This window comes from Carcharhinus amblyrhynchos, chromosome 2 (assembly GCF_965287045.1).
Source record: "Carcharhinus amblyrhynchos chromosome 2, sCarAmb.v2.hapA, whole genome shotgun sequence".
Taxonomy (NCBI): domain Eukaryota; kingdom Metazoa; phylum Chordata; class Chondrichthyes; order Carcharhiniformes; family Carcharhinidae; genus Carcharhinus; species Carcharhinus amblyrhynchos.
Window position 1 is genome coordinate 51738540 of NC_137325.1, and position 19415 is coordinate 51757954.

Here is a 19415-nt window from a genome sequence, read left to right on the forward strand (position 1 = left end):
GATCCCTTAATATCGCCTTGGATTCTGGTTTGGACACAGATTATGAAGATAATAACTCTGAACTGGAAATCTCAGTCGGATCTGATCTGTATTTGGACTTCATACATCATAGTGGTGCAGCGCAGACTGACTGAATCAAACCAAGGAGTTCCAGAGTGGATTTGGTGTTTGCCATGTTTCTCACAGTGACACATTCTAACCAACATTTCTAAAGCACTCTATGTGCTCAGTATCAATAAAGGAGAGTGTTCAGAAAATTATTCCAGCACAGGAAGATCCCATTCATCTCCTAGTGCTTTTCTGTAACCCACCTTTTAATATTCCCGTTTCAAAATATTTACCCCATCCTCTTTGAATTTATGTTTTAGATTCTACTTCAGTATGCAGTATCCCAAAGTCTTTCAGGTTAAGAATGTTCCTACTCTCCTACTTGTTTCTTTCAATGAGAATCTCTGGTCTCCATTACCACCACTGAAAACAATCCTTTATTTACCCAAGATTACACTCACCCCTTTATTGATTTCTTCTCTGTACGACTCACCATATTGGTACTTTTTTTGGCTGTGCAGGAAATGTTGGCTCTCCATGCACACCCCCTGCTCCATCCTCCACCCTGCACTTGATCACCAACCCCTAACCTATTATCACCCCCAACTTTCCATCTCTGACTCCTCATCGCTCTGAGAATCCATATTCAAGTTTCCATGGTTCCCATCTCTTGCATCCCAAACTCCCCCTCCCCAGAGTCCCTTTCTTCTCAATCTCAAGACACTTGATTTCAGTCCACTGTTCAGATGTCTTGGCCGCAATTATTCCCATCCCTGATCGCTAAGAGCCCCTCCTCAAAAATTGATGAGCTGCTGATCTCAGAGTGGGAGAAAGGTAGTGGGCAATGTAATGCAGCTGGAAATTTAAATCATTGAACCCTAAAGGTGACACTCTTGGGGGAATACCTGGCTCCAGGAAGTTTTGTTGGGAGGTCCCAATATGGGAATCCTGTCCTCAGGTGGTGGTGAGGCAATTGGACTCGTTAATATACCACTTAAAGCTAATTATAGCTGAGGCCTCCAGAATCTATTGGTGTCCCCCCTCCCATGAGCCCCTCCCCACAATTCTCATCCTGCCCTTACTTACCTGTGTCCTGGGATCCAAGGTCAGGCCTGGGCCCCTGATTTGCAGGCAGCTCTCGGGGTGGGATATCCACTTCACTGGGGGCTTCATTAAGTAGAAGGTCCAACGCCAGCCAGTTAAGTGCCTCATGGGTACTTAATTGCATCAGGCCTCCCCCTTAGAATTAGCACAGCATTCCTGCAGGCTCTCCAATTAATTGGCAGGGGACCCAAGTCACCTGAACAAAATCCAGCTGATTATTTTTTTCCCTCTGATTAACTCCCCGTACACACTTTTGACTTTAAACAGAAAAAAAGCCCATATGACAAGTTACTCCATCCTGTGGATTGAAATGGAATAACAAATCCAGGGACTGTGAAAGAATTAGCATGCAAGACAGATTTATTTAAAAAACGATCCAGAAGTTTCTGATTTATATAAACTCACCTGCAACAAAAGCAAAGTTTTGTTGCTTTGAACATATAACTGTGACTCTGTTGTCAACAATTGCCTAATCTGCGTAGGGACACAGTACTGCCAGGTAATCATAGATCATAGAATCCTGCAGTGCAGAAAGAGGCCCTTCGGCTCATCAAGCCTGCACCAAACACAATCCCACCCAGACCTGACACCCATATCCCTATATATTATACCCACTAATCCCTCTAACCTCCGCTATTTCTTAGCATGGCCTATCAACCTAACCCACACATCTTTGGACTGTGGGAGGAAACTGGAGCACCCGGAGGAAACCCACGCAGACACGAGGAGAACGTGCAAACTCCACACAGACAGTGACCCAAGCCGAGAATCGAACTCAGGACCCTGGAGCTGTGAAGCAGCAGTGCCAACCACTGTGCTACCGTGCTGCCCGTAATGGTGAAAGAACAGCCAAAGAGTCTGCTTAGCTTCTGAGATCAGAGGAGCTTGGGCGTTTTCAGACTAGTATGCCCCTAAGAATAGCTTCGTTGGGCACTGCAGGGGATGGGGTGCATTATTGACCCGAATAATCACATTTTAATTTGACGTTTCTGAAGTTTCCTTTGTACTTCACTTTTGTTTGGGCCTTACTTTTGGGGAGCTGTCCCTTTTACTTTGTCCTAATTTAATTTGAGTTTGTTTATTTGGTTTGATCTTAAAAGAGGGCCCCTAAGAACAGCCCAAAAAAGAAATCTGAGAGCAAGACAAGTGAACCTGTTAATTGGTTTATCCAAGGCTGCTGTAATAAAAGTTAGTCCCTTACATCCATCCCTATGTTCCACTGTGGGCTGCCAGAAAAGAATGATAGATAAGTGAAGCATTAACATTTTCCCCTTTGAAAAGATTGCTGTGAAATATTCAGGGTCTGCTTCATCATTGTACCCAGTCAAAACATTCTCTTACTTCACCTGGGAGAAGTTTCACTGGAGAAATTGATTGCTGAGCTTTGATGAGATGATGAATCCAAAAGCAATATTGCTATTAGAATAATTGAAACAGATTTTCCTGTTCGTCTTTGGTCATATGGGAGCACCTGGTGCCACATATGGAGGAATATTGGATGGAGAGCCCAAATGATTTTTTTGCTTGTTTGATTGGATGGATGTTTGTTCTTCTCAATCTCATGTTCTTCATTACACTTTGCCCAGGTGGAGGTCTATCTATTTATGTTTTGCCTTTTTGTTAACCAGTTGCTTTGCCCTAATGTTATCCTTTATTGGGATTAGTTAATTTAGCACAGGCTCAGATACAAACTTGGACTATCCTAGTCTCTATGTCTGATATCATTTGGGGTGATTTTATAATTTTAATATATACTTTTAAATTTTACAATAACTTTCTTATTGTCATTGCAATGTAGTAAAGAAATCCAAATGATATGAGGTATAAAAGTGCTCCAGGAGATAAAAGAACTGCATGAATTGGTAAGGTAAATGAGCAAAAGGAAATCTAATGGCAACTCTAGTTTGAGGGAAAAGCTGAACTACTTCATTTTGAATTTTAATTGAGATTTTTCTTATATAAATAAAACTTATATCTTCACTCACAGCTAGAAAGACGAGCAATAGCCAGCTGAGTTTTACTTATTAATTCCTTTTTTGTAAATCTCATGCAATAAAGAGTGAAATTGCACAGGATAATGCTGTGCTTTATATTTTAGCACAGCGCAGTAGTGATATGACAATTCTGCTGTAATAAGTGTGATTGATAATGATTAAAATTCTGAACTCAGGAAGCTGTATAATGAAGCTACAGTTCAGGAAAAAAAATGACATCCTTCTCAATTTCAGCAATTCTCCATCGTACCTCCAGATATGCTAAGAATGTTTTTTTTAATATAGCAATAAGGGTTGGAAGTGCAGTGCTATACTGCACTTCTTGGTGCTTTCTGACTGACATTTTAGGAATGAATGGGATTTTTATAATCTTACTATTCTGGAGCAGGTGCAGTAAAACAATATTGTACTTCATGGGGAGAACAAATGAAAGAATTTGGAAAGTTCTGTTTTGATTTCTGATTCAACTAATATAGGGCTGCAGCAGAAGTTACCAAAAAAAGTGTTTAATTGATTTGTATTTGAATTTATTCCATTAGATTTTTTTTAATTGCCTAACATTAACGCTCGAATTAAATCTATGATCTCTGACCCTGACTTTTGTTCATCTATAAATACACATCCTTGTACTTCTGAAAAAGAAGTGAATATTTTTATGTAGATATATAGATAACATAGCACCTTGTATTATGCTAATTAGTCAGTCTTCTTGTCATTATCCAATCTTTAAATGCTTTCAAATATAGGAGAGGTTGTTGACAAAGATTCATAGTGATGATCTTGTTTGAGATGTAGGTTACCTATAAATCTAAATGCAAACCACATTTACACAAACAGAAGGACTGTGCATGTTTATTTATACATATCCTTCAGCCATCTGAGGTGGTGATGTTAATTTGAAAATGAATGTTCGATGAAGTATGTATGCAGCGACTGATGTAGTGTTCTGAGGAGTGCAAAGAAAGAACATAAAGTAAAGATATAGGCGGAAAGAAAAACAAACATTGCAAGGATATAAAAGAAAGGACATGAAAAATAAAAATCAGCAGAAGAATGAAGGAACATAAATAAAACAATTGCTGTGTTAATGCATAAGTGAGAAAGACCTAAAGCTGAAAAACAAAATGCTAAAATCCCTATCCATCTTTTTATATTTTTGTATTAACTCTGCTTCTCCTTTTATATATTTTTTCTGCCAATTATATATATCTCTACCTCTGTATATATATCTTTCTATATTTATATTTCCCACTGTCTCTGTTTCTTCACCTCCACCTCAACTTATTTATGTTAATATCCACCTCAGTGAACAAACTTATGTCTGTCTTGTGTTTTGGCAAAATTGTCAAGTTTTGCAGTTTTATGATAAAAATGCCTGAACTATGCACATTGCAGATCATGTTCTTCATGCCATGTGCAGCAGTTGAACATCTGATTTGTGGCATACCTTTAAGGAGGGGGATGGTGTTATTAGCATAGCATCTGAGGCGTAGCAGACTTTAATCTTATCGGTCAAAATATTCCTTGGGGGCGGGGGGTGAGGGGACAGTGTGTGGTGAACCATATGTGAAGCATATCCATAAAATGATTTCTGTTGTCCATTCTTTAAAGTTATTATTGAAATCATTTATATTTTAATGCTGCATATAAGCAACAGCTTTCTTTATACAACATTCCTCATGTAAATGTATATCCTAATATCCTTTCGTAATGGGAGAGGAGGACATTAAACAAGAAGCAAAGGAGAAAATTGGGAAAACCATAGATACTATCAAGTAAAATGAATAGCAAGGAAAAGTTGCTTAGAAAAAGCTGGCAAGAAGAACTGCTGAAGGAACAAATGACCAGAGAAGCAGAGGACTGGAAACAAGTCTGAATGTGGAGATGCCGGCATTGGACTTGGGTAAATACAGTAAGAAGTCTCACAACACCAGGTTAAATCCAACAGGTTTATTCGCTAGCAAGTGCCACTAACTTTCAGGGCTTCGTACTTCCCCAGAGCGGACAAGCTACGACATCTTCTCCGGAGTCTTCAACATGTCATTGATGAAGACGAACGTCTTGCCAAGGCCATCCCCACTTCTTGCTTTCAAACAATCGCACAACCTCAAACAGACCATTGTCCGCAGCAAACTACCCAGCCTTCAGGAGAACAGTGACCACGACACCACACAACCCTGCCACAGCAACCTCTGCAAGACATGCTGGATCATCGACATGGATGCCATCATCTCATGTGAGAACACCATCCACCAGATACACGGTACATACATTGCAACTTGGCCAACGTTGTTCACCTGATACGCAGGAAAGGATGTCCCGAGGCATGGTACATTGGTGAGACCATGCGGATGCTACAACAATGGATGAATGAACACTGCTTGACAATCACCAGGCAAGAATATTCCTGTTGGCGAACACTTCAATGATCACGGGCATTCGGCCTCTGATCTTCGGGTAGACATTCTCCAAGGCGGCCTTCACAACATACGACAGCGCAGAGTCACTGAGCAGAAACTGATAGCCAAGTTCCGCACACATGAGGACAGCCTCAACCAGGATCTTGGGTTCATGTCATACCATTTGTAACCTCCATAACTTGCCTGGGCTTGCAACATCTCACTTACTGTCCTATCTGGAGACAATACACATCTCTTTAACGTATGCTTAATGCTATCTCTGCTCACATTGTCTGCACCTTTAAGACTTGATTAGCTGTAAAGACTCACATTCTAATCAGTATTCTGTAAACTGAGTATGTGCCTTTATATGCCCTGTTTGTGATCAAAACTTCCCACTCACCTGATGAAGGGGTAAAGCCCTGAAAGCTAGTGGCATTTGCTATCAAATAAACTTGTTGGACTTTAACCTGGTGTTGTGAGACTTCTTAACAAGTCTGAATTCCGAGAACCAAAGGGCCAATTTTACCCTTTTGACTCTAAGTGCTGGGCAAACTTGAATCTGTGAGTGTTTCAGATCTGACTTTTAGACCTGTTGTCTGGCACCCCCATACGCACTCTGCCTGAAAAAAATCAGTGATTCCGAATCATGCTGCAGAAGCCTGTGAACAGGGCTTATCGCACCTGAGATCCTGCAGCTCCAATTGGAGCCTTCAATGGCACAAGAGCAGTAAAAGAAAATAGAGAAGTGCTTCCCTGCCACATCTACCCTGGGCCAGATAATGCCTGCCCCTGGCCCCCACAGGCGTTGCCCCATCCTCAGAGCATTACTATCCCCCTTATCCCCCCACCCACCTGCTACCCAGACCAATTGCAGCCCTCTGCCTCCCTGCCCCGCACCCCCCCCCAACCCCCCCACTGATCACACGCAGAGTGACAGGGGACCCCCCCTCCTCCCCCACAGAATGATCTGGCCCCCTGCCCCACAGAGAGCCATCTGACCCACCTCCTCTCCTGCCACCTCCCCGCCCCCCCCCCACACCAGCTCTAGAGAGCCATCTGACCCACCTTCCTCCCTCTCCTGCCCAAAGAGCCATCTGACCCCTTCCTCCCACTCCCTCCCAACACCATCAGTCTGAGTCAGAGAGCCGTCAGAAGCTCTGAACTTACCCCCTCAGAAGCTGGAGTAGCCCGAATTGGACCTTTGCGGACCATGTCTGTTTCGCCTGGACAGGCGAACAAGGGGTAAATGATGAAGTGCCAGTCAAGTTGGGTGTCCAGCCCATTAATTCAACTTAAATGCATTTAAATTGTCGTCACAGTCCCGATCGCTGCCATTTTCAGCGATTGATAAAGGGGGAACGTCTACGGAGGCGGTTGCGGATCATGCTACTAGCCTCATGCCTGACTTTACCAAGTTTTCACACCTGAAAACAGCACGACTTGATGGTAAAATTGGGCCCAAAATTTTGCAGGATTTGATACAAGAGCGATCTCAGGCCATAAAGTTTTGGATCTACTAATGATTACATTACACCCCACAAAGTGTCTGATGAATGGTGAGTGTGGAAATATCAGCATGTAGAGAAAATGAAACTTGATCATTGAAGTTACAGCAATGCGAGGGCATTGAGAAGCATTGGAGAATCATGCAGATCCCATTTAATCACTGAGCCAGAACTGAATTAATAATGACTATTAGGAGCTTGAGTCAATTGTCTCATTTAGGGTCTCAATTGAAATCCCACCAATGGCATCTGGGTATGCCACATCGGCCCCTTCTACCCCATTGACAGACTGGCATAGAGCCTGTTCTGTGATTAAATGGATCAGGCCACCATGGTTTGCATGTCAATGCCTAGATTAAATTCCACACCATGTCTTATCAGAGGGTGATTAGCATTACAGTATTAAAAAAATCTAAACTGAAGTTCCAGCCTTACTCTGAATTATAGAACTTTAAATTCCAAATGCTGTTTTTTAAAATTAATTTATTCTTTCATGACAAGGTCAACATCCCTAATTGTCATTGAGAAGATGATGGTAAGTGCTGTCTTGAACGGCTGCAGTCCATACAATGTAGGTATATATACACTGCTTTTGGGAGGGAGTTGCAGGATTTTGATGCAGCGACAGTGAAGAAATGGCGATATATTTCCAAGTCAGAATGGTGATTGGCTTGGAAGGAAACATCCAGATGCTGATGTTCCTATCTGCCTGCTGTCCTGGTCCTAGGTTGGAGAGGTTTGGAAGGTGCTGTCTAAGGAGCCTTGGTGAGTTGCTACAGTGCATCTTGTAAATGGTACACACTTGCTGCCACTCTTCCTTGGTGTTGGAGGAAGTGAACGTGTAAGGTGGTGGAGTATGATCAGCTTTATATTTGTTTATTCATTATTCAAATTCTGGCAATTGGTAAGTATAAATAAATAAGACCTATTGAAATAATTTTGAATTTTGTTACCTTGCTTAGTTGTTTTAAGTCCTGACAAGGTGACACCAATTAACACCATAAATACAGGTATGCAAGAAAGTTGAATTGGTTAAATTCTTGCATTCATCATTTACTAACATAATTCAAGAGATAAGCTTCATTATACAAAATAAATTAGTTGTAATATTTCACTTATTTAACCATTTCACATGCATGTGAAATCAGCAGCTATCTGTTTAATTTAACACCATTGTTGTAAGCATATCACGAATTTTGCTTTTGCAATATGTTAATTTGTGAGGCTAGGTACCTTATAAACTCCCAGTTCCAAATATTTTTCTCCTCATGTTTTCTCCCTATTCCTGAAAACCTTGACTTATGATAATGTGAACATTTGATGGCTGTAATATTGCCATCAAGTGTGCAGGTCAAGCTGAAAATAACCAAAAAACCCAAAAAGGCTTGGGGAGTTCCTGCTGAAATTAATGCATGGACTCTATTAACATTTTTTATTCCATTTCCCACCAAGTCAAATGGACAGCTTGGTTGGTGGGCAGAAGGAAACAGCAGTGATTAGAGATTAGCCAAATGACCCTTGGAAGGAGGTCTCTGGGAGTCCAGAGATTAGAGAGGTCTTTGACCAGTAGTGGGGAGGCTGAAGGCTTCCCAGAGGGGCCAATAATTTGAAAAGAAAGGAATCCTAAATGACTGCAATCAAAGACATGGATGGATAGAATTTTGTTTTTTAAACTTCTAATGTAACTGTTAAACCAAAAATCAACAAAAAATGAAGCATGCATTAGTAGACAAACAGCATTTCAATAAAAACATCAAAGTTCACTTTCAATGGTGCTGGAGGAAACACTCTGGTTCCTCCTGACCCACAAGGAGTGCTAAAAAAGGAATGTAAAATGAGGAGTTGACAGTTTCTGCTTCTCTTTCACTTACAGATATCCTGATCTGCAGGAAATACATGCAGCAGCAGTAAATTTTATTTGGGCTCCAATTGAACTGTTGGAGCCCAGTTTAAATATGTTAATTAAATGACCTATCCCTCCAGGACAGGACGCTCGGAAGCTCCAATATTCACTACTGTAAAAGCAGTGGTGGTCGTGTGCGTGCATATTAGGACTCATTCCCCATATTCAGCTCTCTGACCCCCTTGCACCCATCATAGAGAGAATTCATTTCAAGGCCAATGTTTCTAGTGTGTGCCAGTTTTTTTGTTAATGAATCCAGTCAATTTGAATTACAGAATTGCATTTGCTTAAAATTAATTTTGAAAACAAGATTGAAGGAAAATGAAGAGAAAAGAAAACAGTCTGTTAGCCTTTCTGCCAAGTTTAAAATGAAGCCTGTCTTTTAACGTTATTATATTTCCTCCCTTGATGGCTGTTGTTTAAATATATTTTTTTATTTAGCAAAGTAGGAAAATTAATTTGACCTTTGTTTTTGCATGACATAAAATGCGTGTTGTTGGCATATGTGGAAATGGCCTTGACTAGTAGGCTTATGGAAAATTCATTGACTATGTTGCAGAATGAGGTGTTCAAAGACCTTGCGGAAAGATTTAACAGATTATCATAGCTGTTACAACCCTGTGTCTCATGATAAACCTGTCATTCATGCACTTACAAGGTGCTGATAATATCTCTGGTGAAGGTAATGACAGGAGATTATATCTAGCATTCCAAATTCCCATCTCAGTAATCTTAAACAATACTTCTGTGCATCACAAGACACCTGCTCAGTATTCACACTGGCAGTTGTTTCATTGACAGCATTGTGAAGACGAAGAAAATAGGCACATCCTCCATTTAAAAAAACTCCATTAAGCAGAAAGGACACCTGTGAGCTTTACAAGACTGCTAAAATGCAGCTGGTCAGCTTTATTGCTTCACATATAAAGTTTAATAGTTTTGCTATAGTTTAATTTGCTTTGCTTGCTAAACAGAGATTTGAGTTGTGTCTAGGCTTTTATTGTAATTTTTAAATTTCCATTTCAAGTGTACAAGATTTGGTTAACCTCAGCAGAATCTTTCAGCTTTGCATTGCAGGCAAAATAGGTACAGAGTATATGACTAAACTATTGCTAAGTTTGAACCTAGGGCTAAACCCACCAGTGTTGAGGGTGGGAGTAAATGGTGCCAGGTCAAATGGTAAAGCTTCCTGAAGGCTACCGGGAGTTGGGGAGGAGCCGAATGGAGCTGTCGATGAGAGAGTGGAAAATCTGGCATAAGTGATGGTCTCACCAATTGGTGGGCATGGCAGGCATACTGCCAATGCTGGTGGGTTCTGAGGCAGCAGCCTGCGCCCCCTTATGGAGGGAATGAGTGAAATACTTACATTGTGGGATGGAAAAAAGAGGCTGCTCTAGCAGAGGAAGAAGGTCTGGACAGAGATGGCTGCATGGGTGAGTAGGCTTGATGTGGTGCATCGCACGTAGATTCAGTGGTGAAAATTTTTCAATGATCTTCTGCACTCTGCAAAGGTGAGTAACAACTTGGCATGGAGCTGAGTATGGCTTAGAGAGCAGGCGTAAGTCACAGTGCTCAAGGGTGAGAGATGCATAGTGCCAAAAGCTACATATCCTTGTACATGCCAAGGATGAGAGACTGACAGGCACATGAAGCTGGCTGTTCTGGGGGGAGGTTTATGAGGCTGGAATGGTGTACATTTACATGAAGAGAAGCCATAACGTGCTGTAGCATACGTAAATGGGTGTTGGAGTGTCCACATTTGACATGGACACCCTGGACGTGGAAGTTGAGCAAGGAGCAAGATCCTCAGATATCAGAGAGATACAAGTGTTAGAGGATGGTGAGAACCCTGTGGGCAGATGAGAAATTGAGTGAGTGTGCAGGAAGGGCCAGAATGTGGTCTCTCCAATAAAAAGGGCAAATCTGGAGTTTCCAATGATTGGCCTCTCTCAGAGCTTCAGTGAAATGCATGTCCATCTAGGCAAACTACCATCATGCTTGCATGGCCACTTAAATGAGGATGTTCTTAATAACATAATTGCTTTCTCCCTTAGAAGCACCACTCTCAGGATGCACTGCTGATAACAAGAAACTGACACTCTAGGAAGAGCTGCTGAGGGATGTACCAATGTCACATCTGCTCTCTGCACCAATCACCTGCTAGGTACCCAATTGGTGAGCAGGGAGGTACAGATGTGTGTCTCACTGGTGGACGAACTGCCAATACACTGAAGGCTGCAATAGGCAGAAGTGTTCCATAGAATGACCGGAACAAAAGAGTCCTCGTAACTAGATTAATATACAAATGTAGAAACAGAGGCAGTTCATTCAGCCCCTTGAGCCTGCTCTGCCATTCAATAAGATCATGGATGATCTGTTTGCGTTTTGAATCTACATTTCCATCTACCTCTGACAATAATGCAAGTATGTCACAAAATTAGAGGCAAAGGTCTGAAATTGCAACAGAAACACAATGGCAATCTCTCACCTGAACTCCTAACAACTCACAGGGCCAATTCTCCTGGCCCTTTTTATCCTGCCTTTGGATGAGAAAAATAGAAATAACGGGATGACTACCTGCCCGTGTCACCATGTGCCAACTGGAAAATCACACTGGCAACGTAAAATTCCAATCCGTTGGACTTTATCACTCCAACTCGCTGCTTAATTGATAGAGGGCACACTGATGACTTCTCATGTGATTTCACATGCTTCCAGGTCGGAACCCATGGTAGAGTGAATAATGTAAAAAGTCTGACAACACCAGGTTTTAGTCCAACCTATTTATTTGATAATATATTCACAAGCTTTCGGGGTTAGCCCCTTCGTCAGGTGAATGGAGAGTTCTGGCCTCAGACAGAGCATATAAAGCACAGACAGTTTAGAGATTACTGATTAGAATGCGAATCCTTACACCTAACCTGCTGTTCAAGACCTGAAGTGGCTGATAATGTGAGTGGAAGGAGCACTGATCACAGTTTAAAGAGATGTGTATTGTCTCCAGACAGTACAGTAAGTGAGGTTTTGCAAACCCAGGCAAGTCACGGGGGTTACAGATAGTGCGACATGAACCCAAGATCCCTGTTGAGACCGTCCCCATGTGTGCGGAACTTGGCTATCAGTCTCTGTTCAGCGACTCTGCGCTGTCGTGTGTCGTGAAGGCCGCCTTGGAGAATGCTTACCCGAAGGTCAGAGGCTGAATGCCCATGACCACTGAAGTGTTCGCCAACAGGAAGGGAACAGTCTTGCCTGGTGACTGTCGAGCGATGTTCATTCATCTGTTGTCGTAGCGTCTGCATGGTCTCCCCAATGTACCATGCTTCGGGACATCCTTTCTTGCAACGTATCAGGTAGACAATGTTGGCCGAGTTGCAAGAGTATTTACCATGTACCTGGTGGATGGTATTCTCACGTGTGATGATGGTATCCATGTCGATGATCCGGCATGTCTTGCAGAGGTTGCTGTGGCAGGGTTGTGTGGTATTGTGGTCACTGTTCTCCTGAAGGCTGGGTAGTTTACTGCGAACAATGGTCTGTTTGAGGTTTGTTCGCAGCAAACTACCCAGCCTTCAGGAGAACAGTGACCACAATACCACACAACCCTGCCGCAGCAACCTCTGCAAGACATGCTGGATCATCGACATGGATACCATCATCACACGTGAGAATACCATCCACCAGGTACATGGTAAATACTCTTGCAACTCGGCCAACATTGTCTACCTGATACGTTGCAAGAAAGGATGTCCCGAAGCATGGTACATTGGGGAGACCATGCAGACGCTACGACAACGGATGAATGAATATCGCTCGACAATCACCAGGCAAGACTGTTCCCTTCCTGTTGGCGAACACTTCAGTGGTCACGGGCATTCAGCCTCTGACCTTCGGGTAAGCTTTCTCCAAGGCGGCCTTCACGACACACGACAGCGCAGAGTCGCTGAACAGAGACTGATAGCCAAGTTCCGCACACATGAGGACGGTCTCAACAGGGATCTTGGGTTCATGTCGCACTATCTGTAACCCCCGTGACTTGCCTGGGTTTGCAAAACCTCACTTACTGTACTGTCTGGAGACAATACAAATCTCTTTAAACTGTGATCAGTGCTCCTTCCACTCACATTATCAGCCACTTCAGGTCTTGAACAGCAGATTAGGTGTAAGGATTCGCATTCTAATCAGTAATCTCTAAACTGTCTGTGCTTTATATGCTCTGTCTGAGGCCAGAACTCTCCATTCACCTGACGAAGGGGCTAACCCCGAAAGCTTGTGAGTATATTATCAAATAAATAGGTTGGACTAAAACCTGGTGTTGTCAGACTTTTTACTGTGTTTACGCCAGTCCAACGCCGGCATACCCACAACAAGAGTGAATAATGCTCAGTCTATGGAGAAGGTAGGCTTGAACGACCAAACAGTTTATCACATTCCAACTGTCCTGTAGAGTAACCAGGCAACATGGGTTGTTTAACCATTGAAATCACTGGAATGAAAGAACAGGCTGGTTCCAAACAGGCCGGAGTGATATTTTGCCCAGAATGACTGTCCAATATATTTTGAAAATACATATGCATCACGATATTAGATATGAATACATTGGGTAGACTCAGATATAAAGACAGTCTCAATGCCAACCTCAAAACATGCAAGCTGGAGCCTGCTACATAGGAAAAAACAACCTTGGACAGGCCCTAATGGAGAAATCTGTCATCAAATGTTTTTGACATTTGAGAACAGAGTGCCTTCAGGAAAAGTGAGCGTGATGCAAAACTAGTGCCTCCATCCATGCCTCCGACACTGAGTTCATATGGAGTATTTGTATTCAGTTATGTAAACCAAGACTTAGCCTAAACATCACACAAGGTGACATTAACCTAGACTGTAAACTGGTCTTTTATTGCTAAACACTCATCTGTCAAAGGGACACAAGATTCCATTGTGCACTGGTAATAATTGGGAATAAAGAAATCATGTGAAAACTGCCTGATTTAAGTGAGATGGTGGGTGTGAATATGTTGGGCCTTGAACTTGTGCTACATTTGTAGACTGGATCTATGGGGCAGATATTCTGTCTATCCCAAACAGGGAGATTGATCAAGGAGTTTCCAAGCATCTGAATTCTCCTGTCCTGGGTTTTCACTGGAAACCAATATATATTGATGGAGAAGCTGGTTAGACCAATGTGCCTCATTGATTAGAATTGCACCCCTAAATACATATAACAATTTATAAAAAATGTTTTAAGGGATATCTCTAAGTTTCTTGTGGGGTGCTCATACTCCTCACTTGTGTCACCGCAGAAGAAAAAAGGAATGAACAAAAACAATTGAAAAAAAGCCAAAATAAAAGTGGGAAGTAGTCTTATTTTCCATTCCACTGCCTGTGCAGTAACCGGTCAGTGCAAATTGCTCGCCCACTGAAATGACTGGAATGAGAAATCAGGCGATGTGCTCTGACGTCTGATGAAGTTTACTGTCCAAGCACAAAGATGAAAATGATCCCAAAAACTAAAATAGCCCAGTGAGTTGTCCTTAAAGGAAAGAAAAACAGGGAAATAGGAGAGAGCAGTGCACATCCCCTGTAGCTGACACACTGTCTATACCTTCCCAAATCACTTTTTGTGGACAATGACCGTTCTGTTATATAAGTAACTTACTGTGAACAGTCAGAGCAGATTTGTTGTTCATATTATAAATTAGATTATATTCACAGATTCAACACACCTTGAGTATTGAAAAAAGGCATCTGCCTCCTGCTGATTTTTCTGAATTTGGTGAACTTTTTTCGAGAACAGGAGACAGGGACTTAAAAGCAGCTGGCAGTTTACAGAAACTTTTCTGAATACTCACACCTTAGAATACATCTATTTAATCTACTTCACCACAGAGCACCCTGTTCGTAGGTCATAGTGGTTTAAACAAAATTTCATCTTAATAACTGCATATAACTATCCTCAAGTTCCCAGATTAACTGTGAGCAATACCATGTAATTTATAAATATTGTGATGAAATGATTGAAAGTATTAGGAAGACCAAAGCAAAACAAAGGATCCCCTCTTGCAGAGCATGAAGGAGACCTGGCAAACTGAAATCAATGGGAATTGGGGTGAACAGGACTGTACAATATGTCCTAAAGCTATTTGGAGTCACAAAGGAAGATGTGATGTGGAGATGCCAGCATTGGACTGGAGTGGGCATAGTAAGACTCACCTGATGATGGAGCAGTGCTCTGAAAGCTCATGATTCCAAATAAACCTGTTGGACTTTAACCTGGTGTTGTGAAACTTCTTATTGTACAAAGGAAGATGGTTGTGCTTGTTGGAGGTCAACCGTCTCAGGCCCAGGACATCACTGGAGTTCCTCAGGTTAGTTTCCTAGGTCCAACCATCTGCAGCTGCTTAAAGAACGACCTTCCATCAGAAGGGAATGTTTGTTAATGATTGCAGAATGTTCAGCACCATTTGCAACTCCTCAGATACTGAAGCAGTCCATGTCTGAATGCAGCTAGACTTGGAAATATCCAGGCTTGGACTGACATGTGGAAGTAACATTCATGCCACACAAATACCAGCAATGACCATCTTCAACAAGAGAGAATCCAGTCATCACCTCTTGACATTCAACAGCATGACCATTGCTGAATCCTCAATTATCAATATCATATAACAAGATTTTGTTGCTGAGGTCCTCATTTAGCTGTTCTCATGAGATTTTAAAGTTTATTTATTTATTAGTGTCACAAGTAGACTTACATTAACACTGCAATGGAGTTAGTGTGAAAATCCTCTTTTCCACCAACATCGTCGTTTTCACCCATGGTGAGTCCTGGCAGAAAATCCCTCCCCCCCACCACGGAATCTACTTTAATCCCTAACAAGGCATGAAATCAGGAGCACAGCCCAAGAGTACTGGGATTTCCTCTTTACCCTGAATAGGGCTCCAGTTTCACACTGAGGGATGGTTTGCTGAGATTGATGAGAGAGGCTGGATGGATATAAATGAATCCCAGCAGGGGAGAGGTTAGAGTAGGTTTGTGTCCTGAACTCCCGAAGATTGGAAGATTCAGTCTCCTTGTAGAGGACACCAAAGAAGAGGATAAAGGGATTTTATGGGAACCTGACCCAAAACAGAAAAACACTCTTTCTTCCAGCTGCAAGTGGATGCTGGCAAGGCATTCAGATATTAGATTTGAATATAGTATATGTACTTAGATATAAAGAAAATCTACAGTCATGTGTGTGTGTGTTCACCAGCCCCTTGTGATGTACTGCCAAGGTCAGCACTGGAGTACACTAACCAGTGTGTTTCCAGTATAACTGTCATTCATGGTCCATGACTTTTCAGGATCACAATTGTTATGAGCTATGCCATTTCAGTCCTGGTCTTTAAAGTCTGCAGTCCCACCACGACTTCAGCACACTCTTAATCTCTTTGTGGGATCAGGCCGATTAATTAGTGGGCCCAAACCTGACATACGTACCAGAGTAAATGAGCACTGGATTTTCAGGGCCCCTGTTTCTAATTTGGTGAGTTGTCTTAATTTAGTAACGTACTGTAACTTCCTCTTTTTTATGAATTTTACATCAAACAAAATGCTCATCTGCAACACTGGGCCAATTACCTTTCACCATGTGCCTAGTAAATGCTCAGTTCCCAGCACATGGCAAAGGAGAAAGAACAGATACTATGGTCTTGATCTCAGCTGAAGATGCCTGGAGATCTCCAAGATATCTCCCAAGGGAGCAGATTGGTGCATTTGGATTGAGTTGAGATGGAGTTGGTGCCACATCACCTCCTATTTTGCTTTCCAATCATTGGGCTGTTCCCTTTTAGAAAGTGTATCAAGAAAATGTTGGCCTTGTGAGCTGAGGGGGGAGGCATTAGGCAGCAAGATCCTGAAAGACCTGAAAGGTATGTGACCTTTTAATTAAAGGGCAACACATTAAATCTTAAAAGTGAATGCCTTCACTTTGCAGCAGTTATCACCATTGCTGGCTGCTGAGGCCTGAGACCATACATTGCTGCCTCTTTTCCTAGACAGCCTTGCCGGGATTCAACTCTGTCTGATGTGTCCCTGGGTTGGCAGGTGGGGAATGGATCTATTACATTTCATCATGCTTTTCTTTCTTTTATAATAATAACAATTCTTCAGATCTGTTTGAATTAGTCCCCTTTCCTGAGTTGAAATAAATGAAAATTTGAATCTGAGATCTAAATAAATTTCCTTTGATGGGAGGTGAATTATACAATTGATATCAAGGAGTATGTGTACATATTTTATGGATGGAGCAACCTGACTGGGTTTGCAGAAAGTAGTATGGTTAGATATGAGGGATAAACCATGTGGATTTAGTTTATTGTGTTATTTTACTGCTGCTCCACATAATGCCGTTTCACTTACAGTTACAAATAGCTTTGCTCACTTGGTGAGCTGTATCACAGGCAGCTCTCTAATCCACGTATCCTTTTTATCTGCCCTTCACGTTTCAGGCATTGGCTCAGCTGAATGGAAGAGTCCAACCCTTGCTGAATGGAATCAATGCAAACAGGACTAAATGGGAGGAGCTTTATACAATGTATCGTCATTCCCATGGTGCCGCAGATGCTGCTAATTGCACATTGAAGATTGAAGCAATCAACTAGTGCAATTCAGACCTGAACATGTTTCTGGCCTGACCTTACACTACATTAGGTGGTTTGGCCCTCTGGCAGATGGAATGTTAATGACAATAATGCAAATGCTGAGAATCATCAATATTACTTTGGCCACAGAATGAACCTTCAGCCACATTACCATAAATCCCATCTGTGCGGACACAGAAGAAAAGGTGTAAAATCATTTTTCCCTCAGCTCGGAATTTGGGCATGAAATAGAGATCAGCACTGCAAATATTCAGCAACAAAGTAAACACAAACACCAGATATGGACCATTTCACATATTTCCCGTCATGCAGTGCTATGTTTGATACCTAAGAGTATCCAGTAATTACTGCAGTGATTAAAATCATCATCTGCCATCTGCTATAGCAACATTCTTCTGGTGCCTCAAAAAAAACTGTTATTGCCGAGACAGCTTTATTAAAGTGAATTCCAGTTAAATCTGTTGGCAGCAGGGTACGCTCTCAGACTGACAATAGCTTTACTGATGTTCAAGGCAAGGTGCTACCCCAACAAGAAACCGCTCTCAAACCACAGCATTGTGGGATAAATCCAGAGGACTCCATCTGAAATGTCACCCTGGGGATATTTCTGAATATTAATTGAAGGATCAATTTCTCATCAGTTTGCTGGGTCTTTGATCATGTGCATAAATGAATAGATCAGTTTCTTTAATGGGATGATTCAAACTGCATGTACAAACTTTTTAAGGCAAAGTGGATACATAGTGGTTGTCACTATTAGCTGCTGCCTATGCTGGGGGCTCATAATTAGTTTGCCACACAATCCATAATCAGTCCTTTCATTTCCCATTGTCGAGGCAGTGGCTTGCACATCATCAGATAGCTATTTTTGAGCATGCTCATGGTAACTATGCATGAATGATCCCAAAATTGATTAATTTAGTAGAAATAGAATGAAAGGGTATTGAGGCATAACTGACATGATTTAAAGATCTTCTAATGTTGCCCGACAAGTATCTGCTTTTTAAAACGCAACTTCTGCACCTCAGTGTTTGGAAGTGAGCCACTTAGAACATGAGGAGTTAATGTGATCTCAGCTGGATAAACACTAGTCACACAATGACTGACCTCAGTATGTGTGGGCAAGAGAGGGGAAAAAATTAGCCAGAGATCTTAGCCCTCATCACTCCAATTCATTAAGCATTCAATATCAATTTTTCTTCCATGTGATTGCTACTGGAAAACAACTCGTGGACCTGAGATACATATGGCAGTTAACTATGACATCCTCACCATATTGCATATGTTGCAGTTACTCATGTGCAGAATTGGAACCCCAGTGAAATAATGGAGATGCCCACAGAAAGGTGCATGAGTTACTGACACCTGAAAAAAACATATTGCGTTTTCACTGGCTTCTACTGGGTGAGGTGTAAATATTCTCCAAACATATTTTATCTTTGAAAACTTTGATCACTTTAATAAACATTGTACACTAATTCAATAGAGTATTTGTTTAGTCCGTCTGCTTTTGATAGGCTAAAGATATAATCCTCCTTCCTCCTCCTCTTATAATGGTAAGAAGGAGCAGTGCCCAGAGGGATTATGATTTGGATTATCGGGCTCCAATAGTGTAGTCCTCTCTCCAACCTACATTCTCATTGAACTTCAGCAGCTGGCTGGGTGAAGACAGGGGAACAAGGGTCAGCATGGTGCAGAAAGGTTTATTAATTGCCGTGGAGGCCAACAGGCAAAGTGTGCACAGTCACAAGAGAATCAAAGAGGTTCAGTCTCCCAGCCTCTCTTAACAATAAGGGATAAAAGGAAATGATGTTCT

General features: G+C 41.9%; 1 protein-coding gene across 1 annotated transcript in view; it reads left to right on the forward strand.

Moving 5' to 3' along the window:
* pde11al (phosphodiesterase 11a, like) overlaps nucleotides 1-19133 on the forward strand; it is a 270592-nt gene extending 251459 nt beyond the window's left edge. The window contains exon 21 of the mRNA XM_080216102.1: nucleotides 17447-19133. Coding sequence (XP_080072228.1) covers nucleotides 17447-17599 — 153 coding nt within the window. The 3' untranslated portion in view covers nucleotides 17600-19133. The remainder of the gene's footprint in view (nucleotides 1-17446) is intronic.
* The last annotated feature ends 282 nt before the right edge of the window (nucleotides 19134-19415 follow it).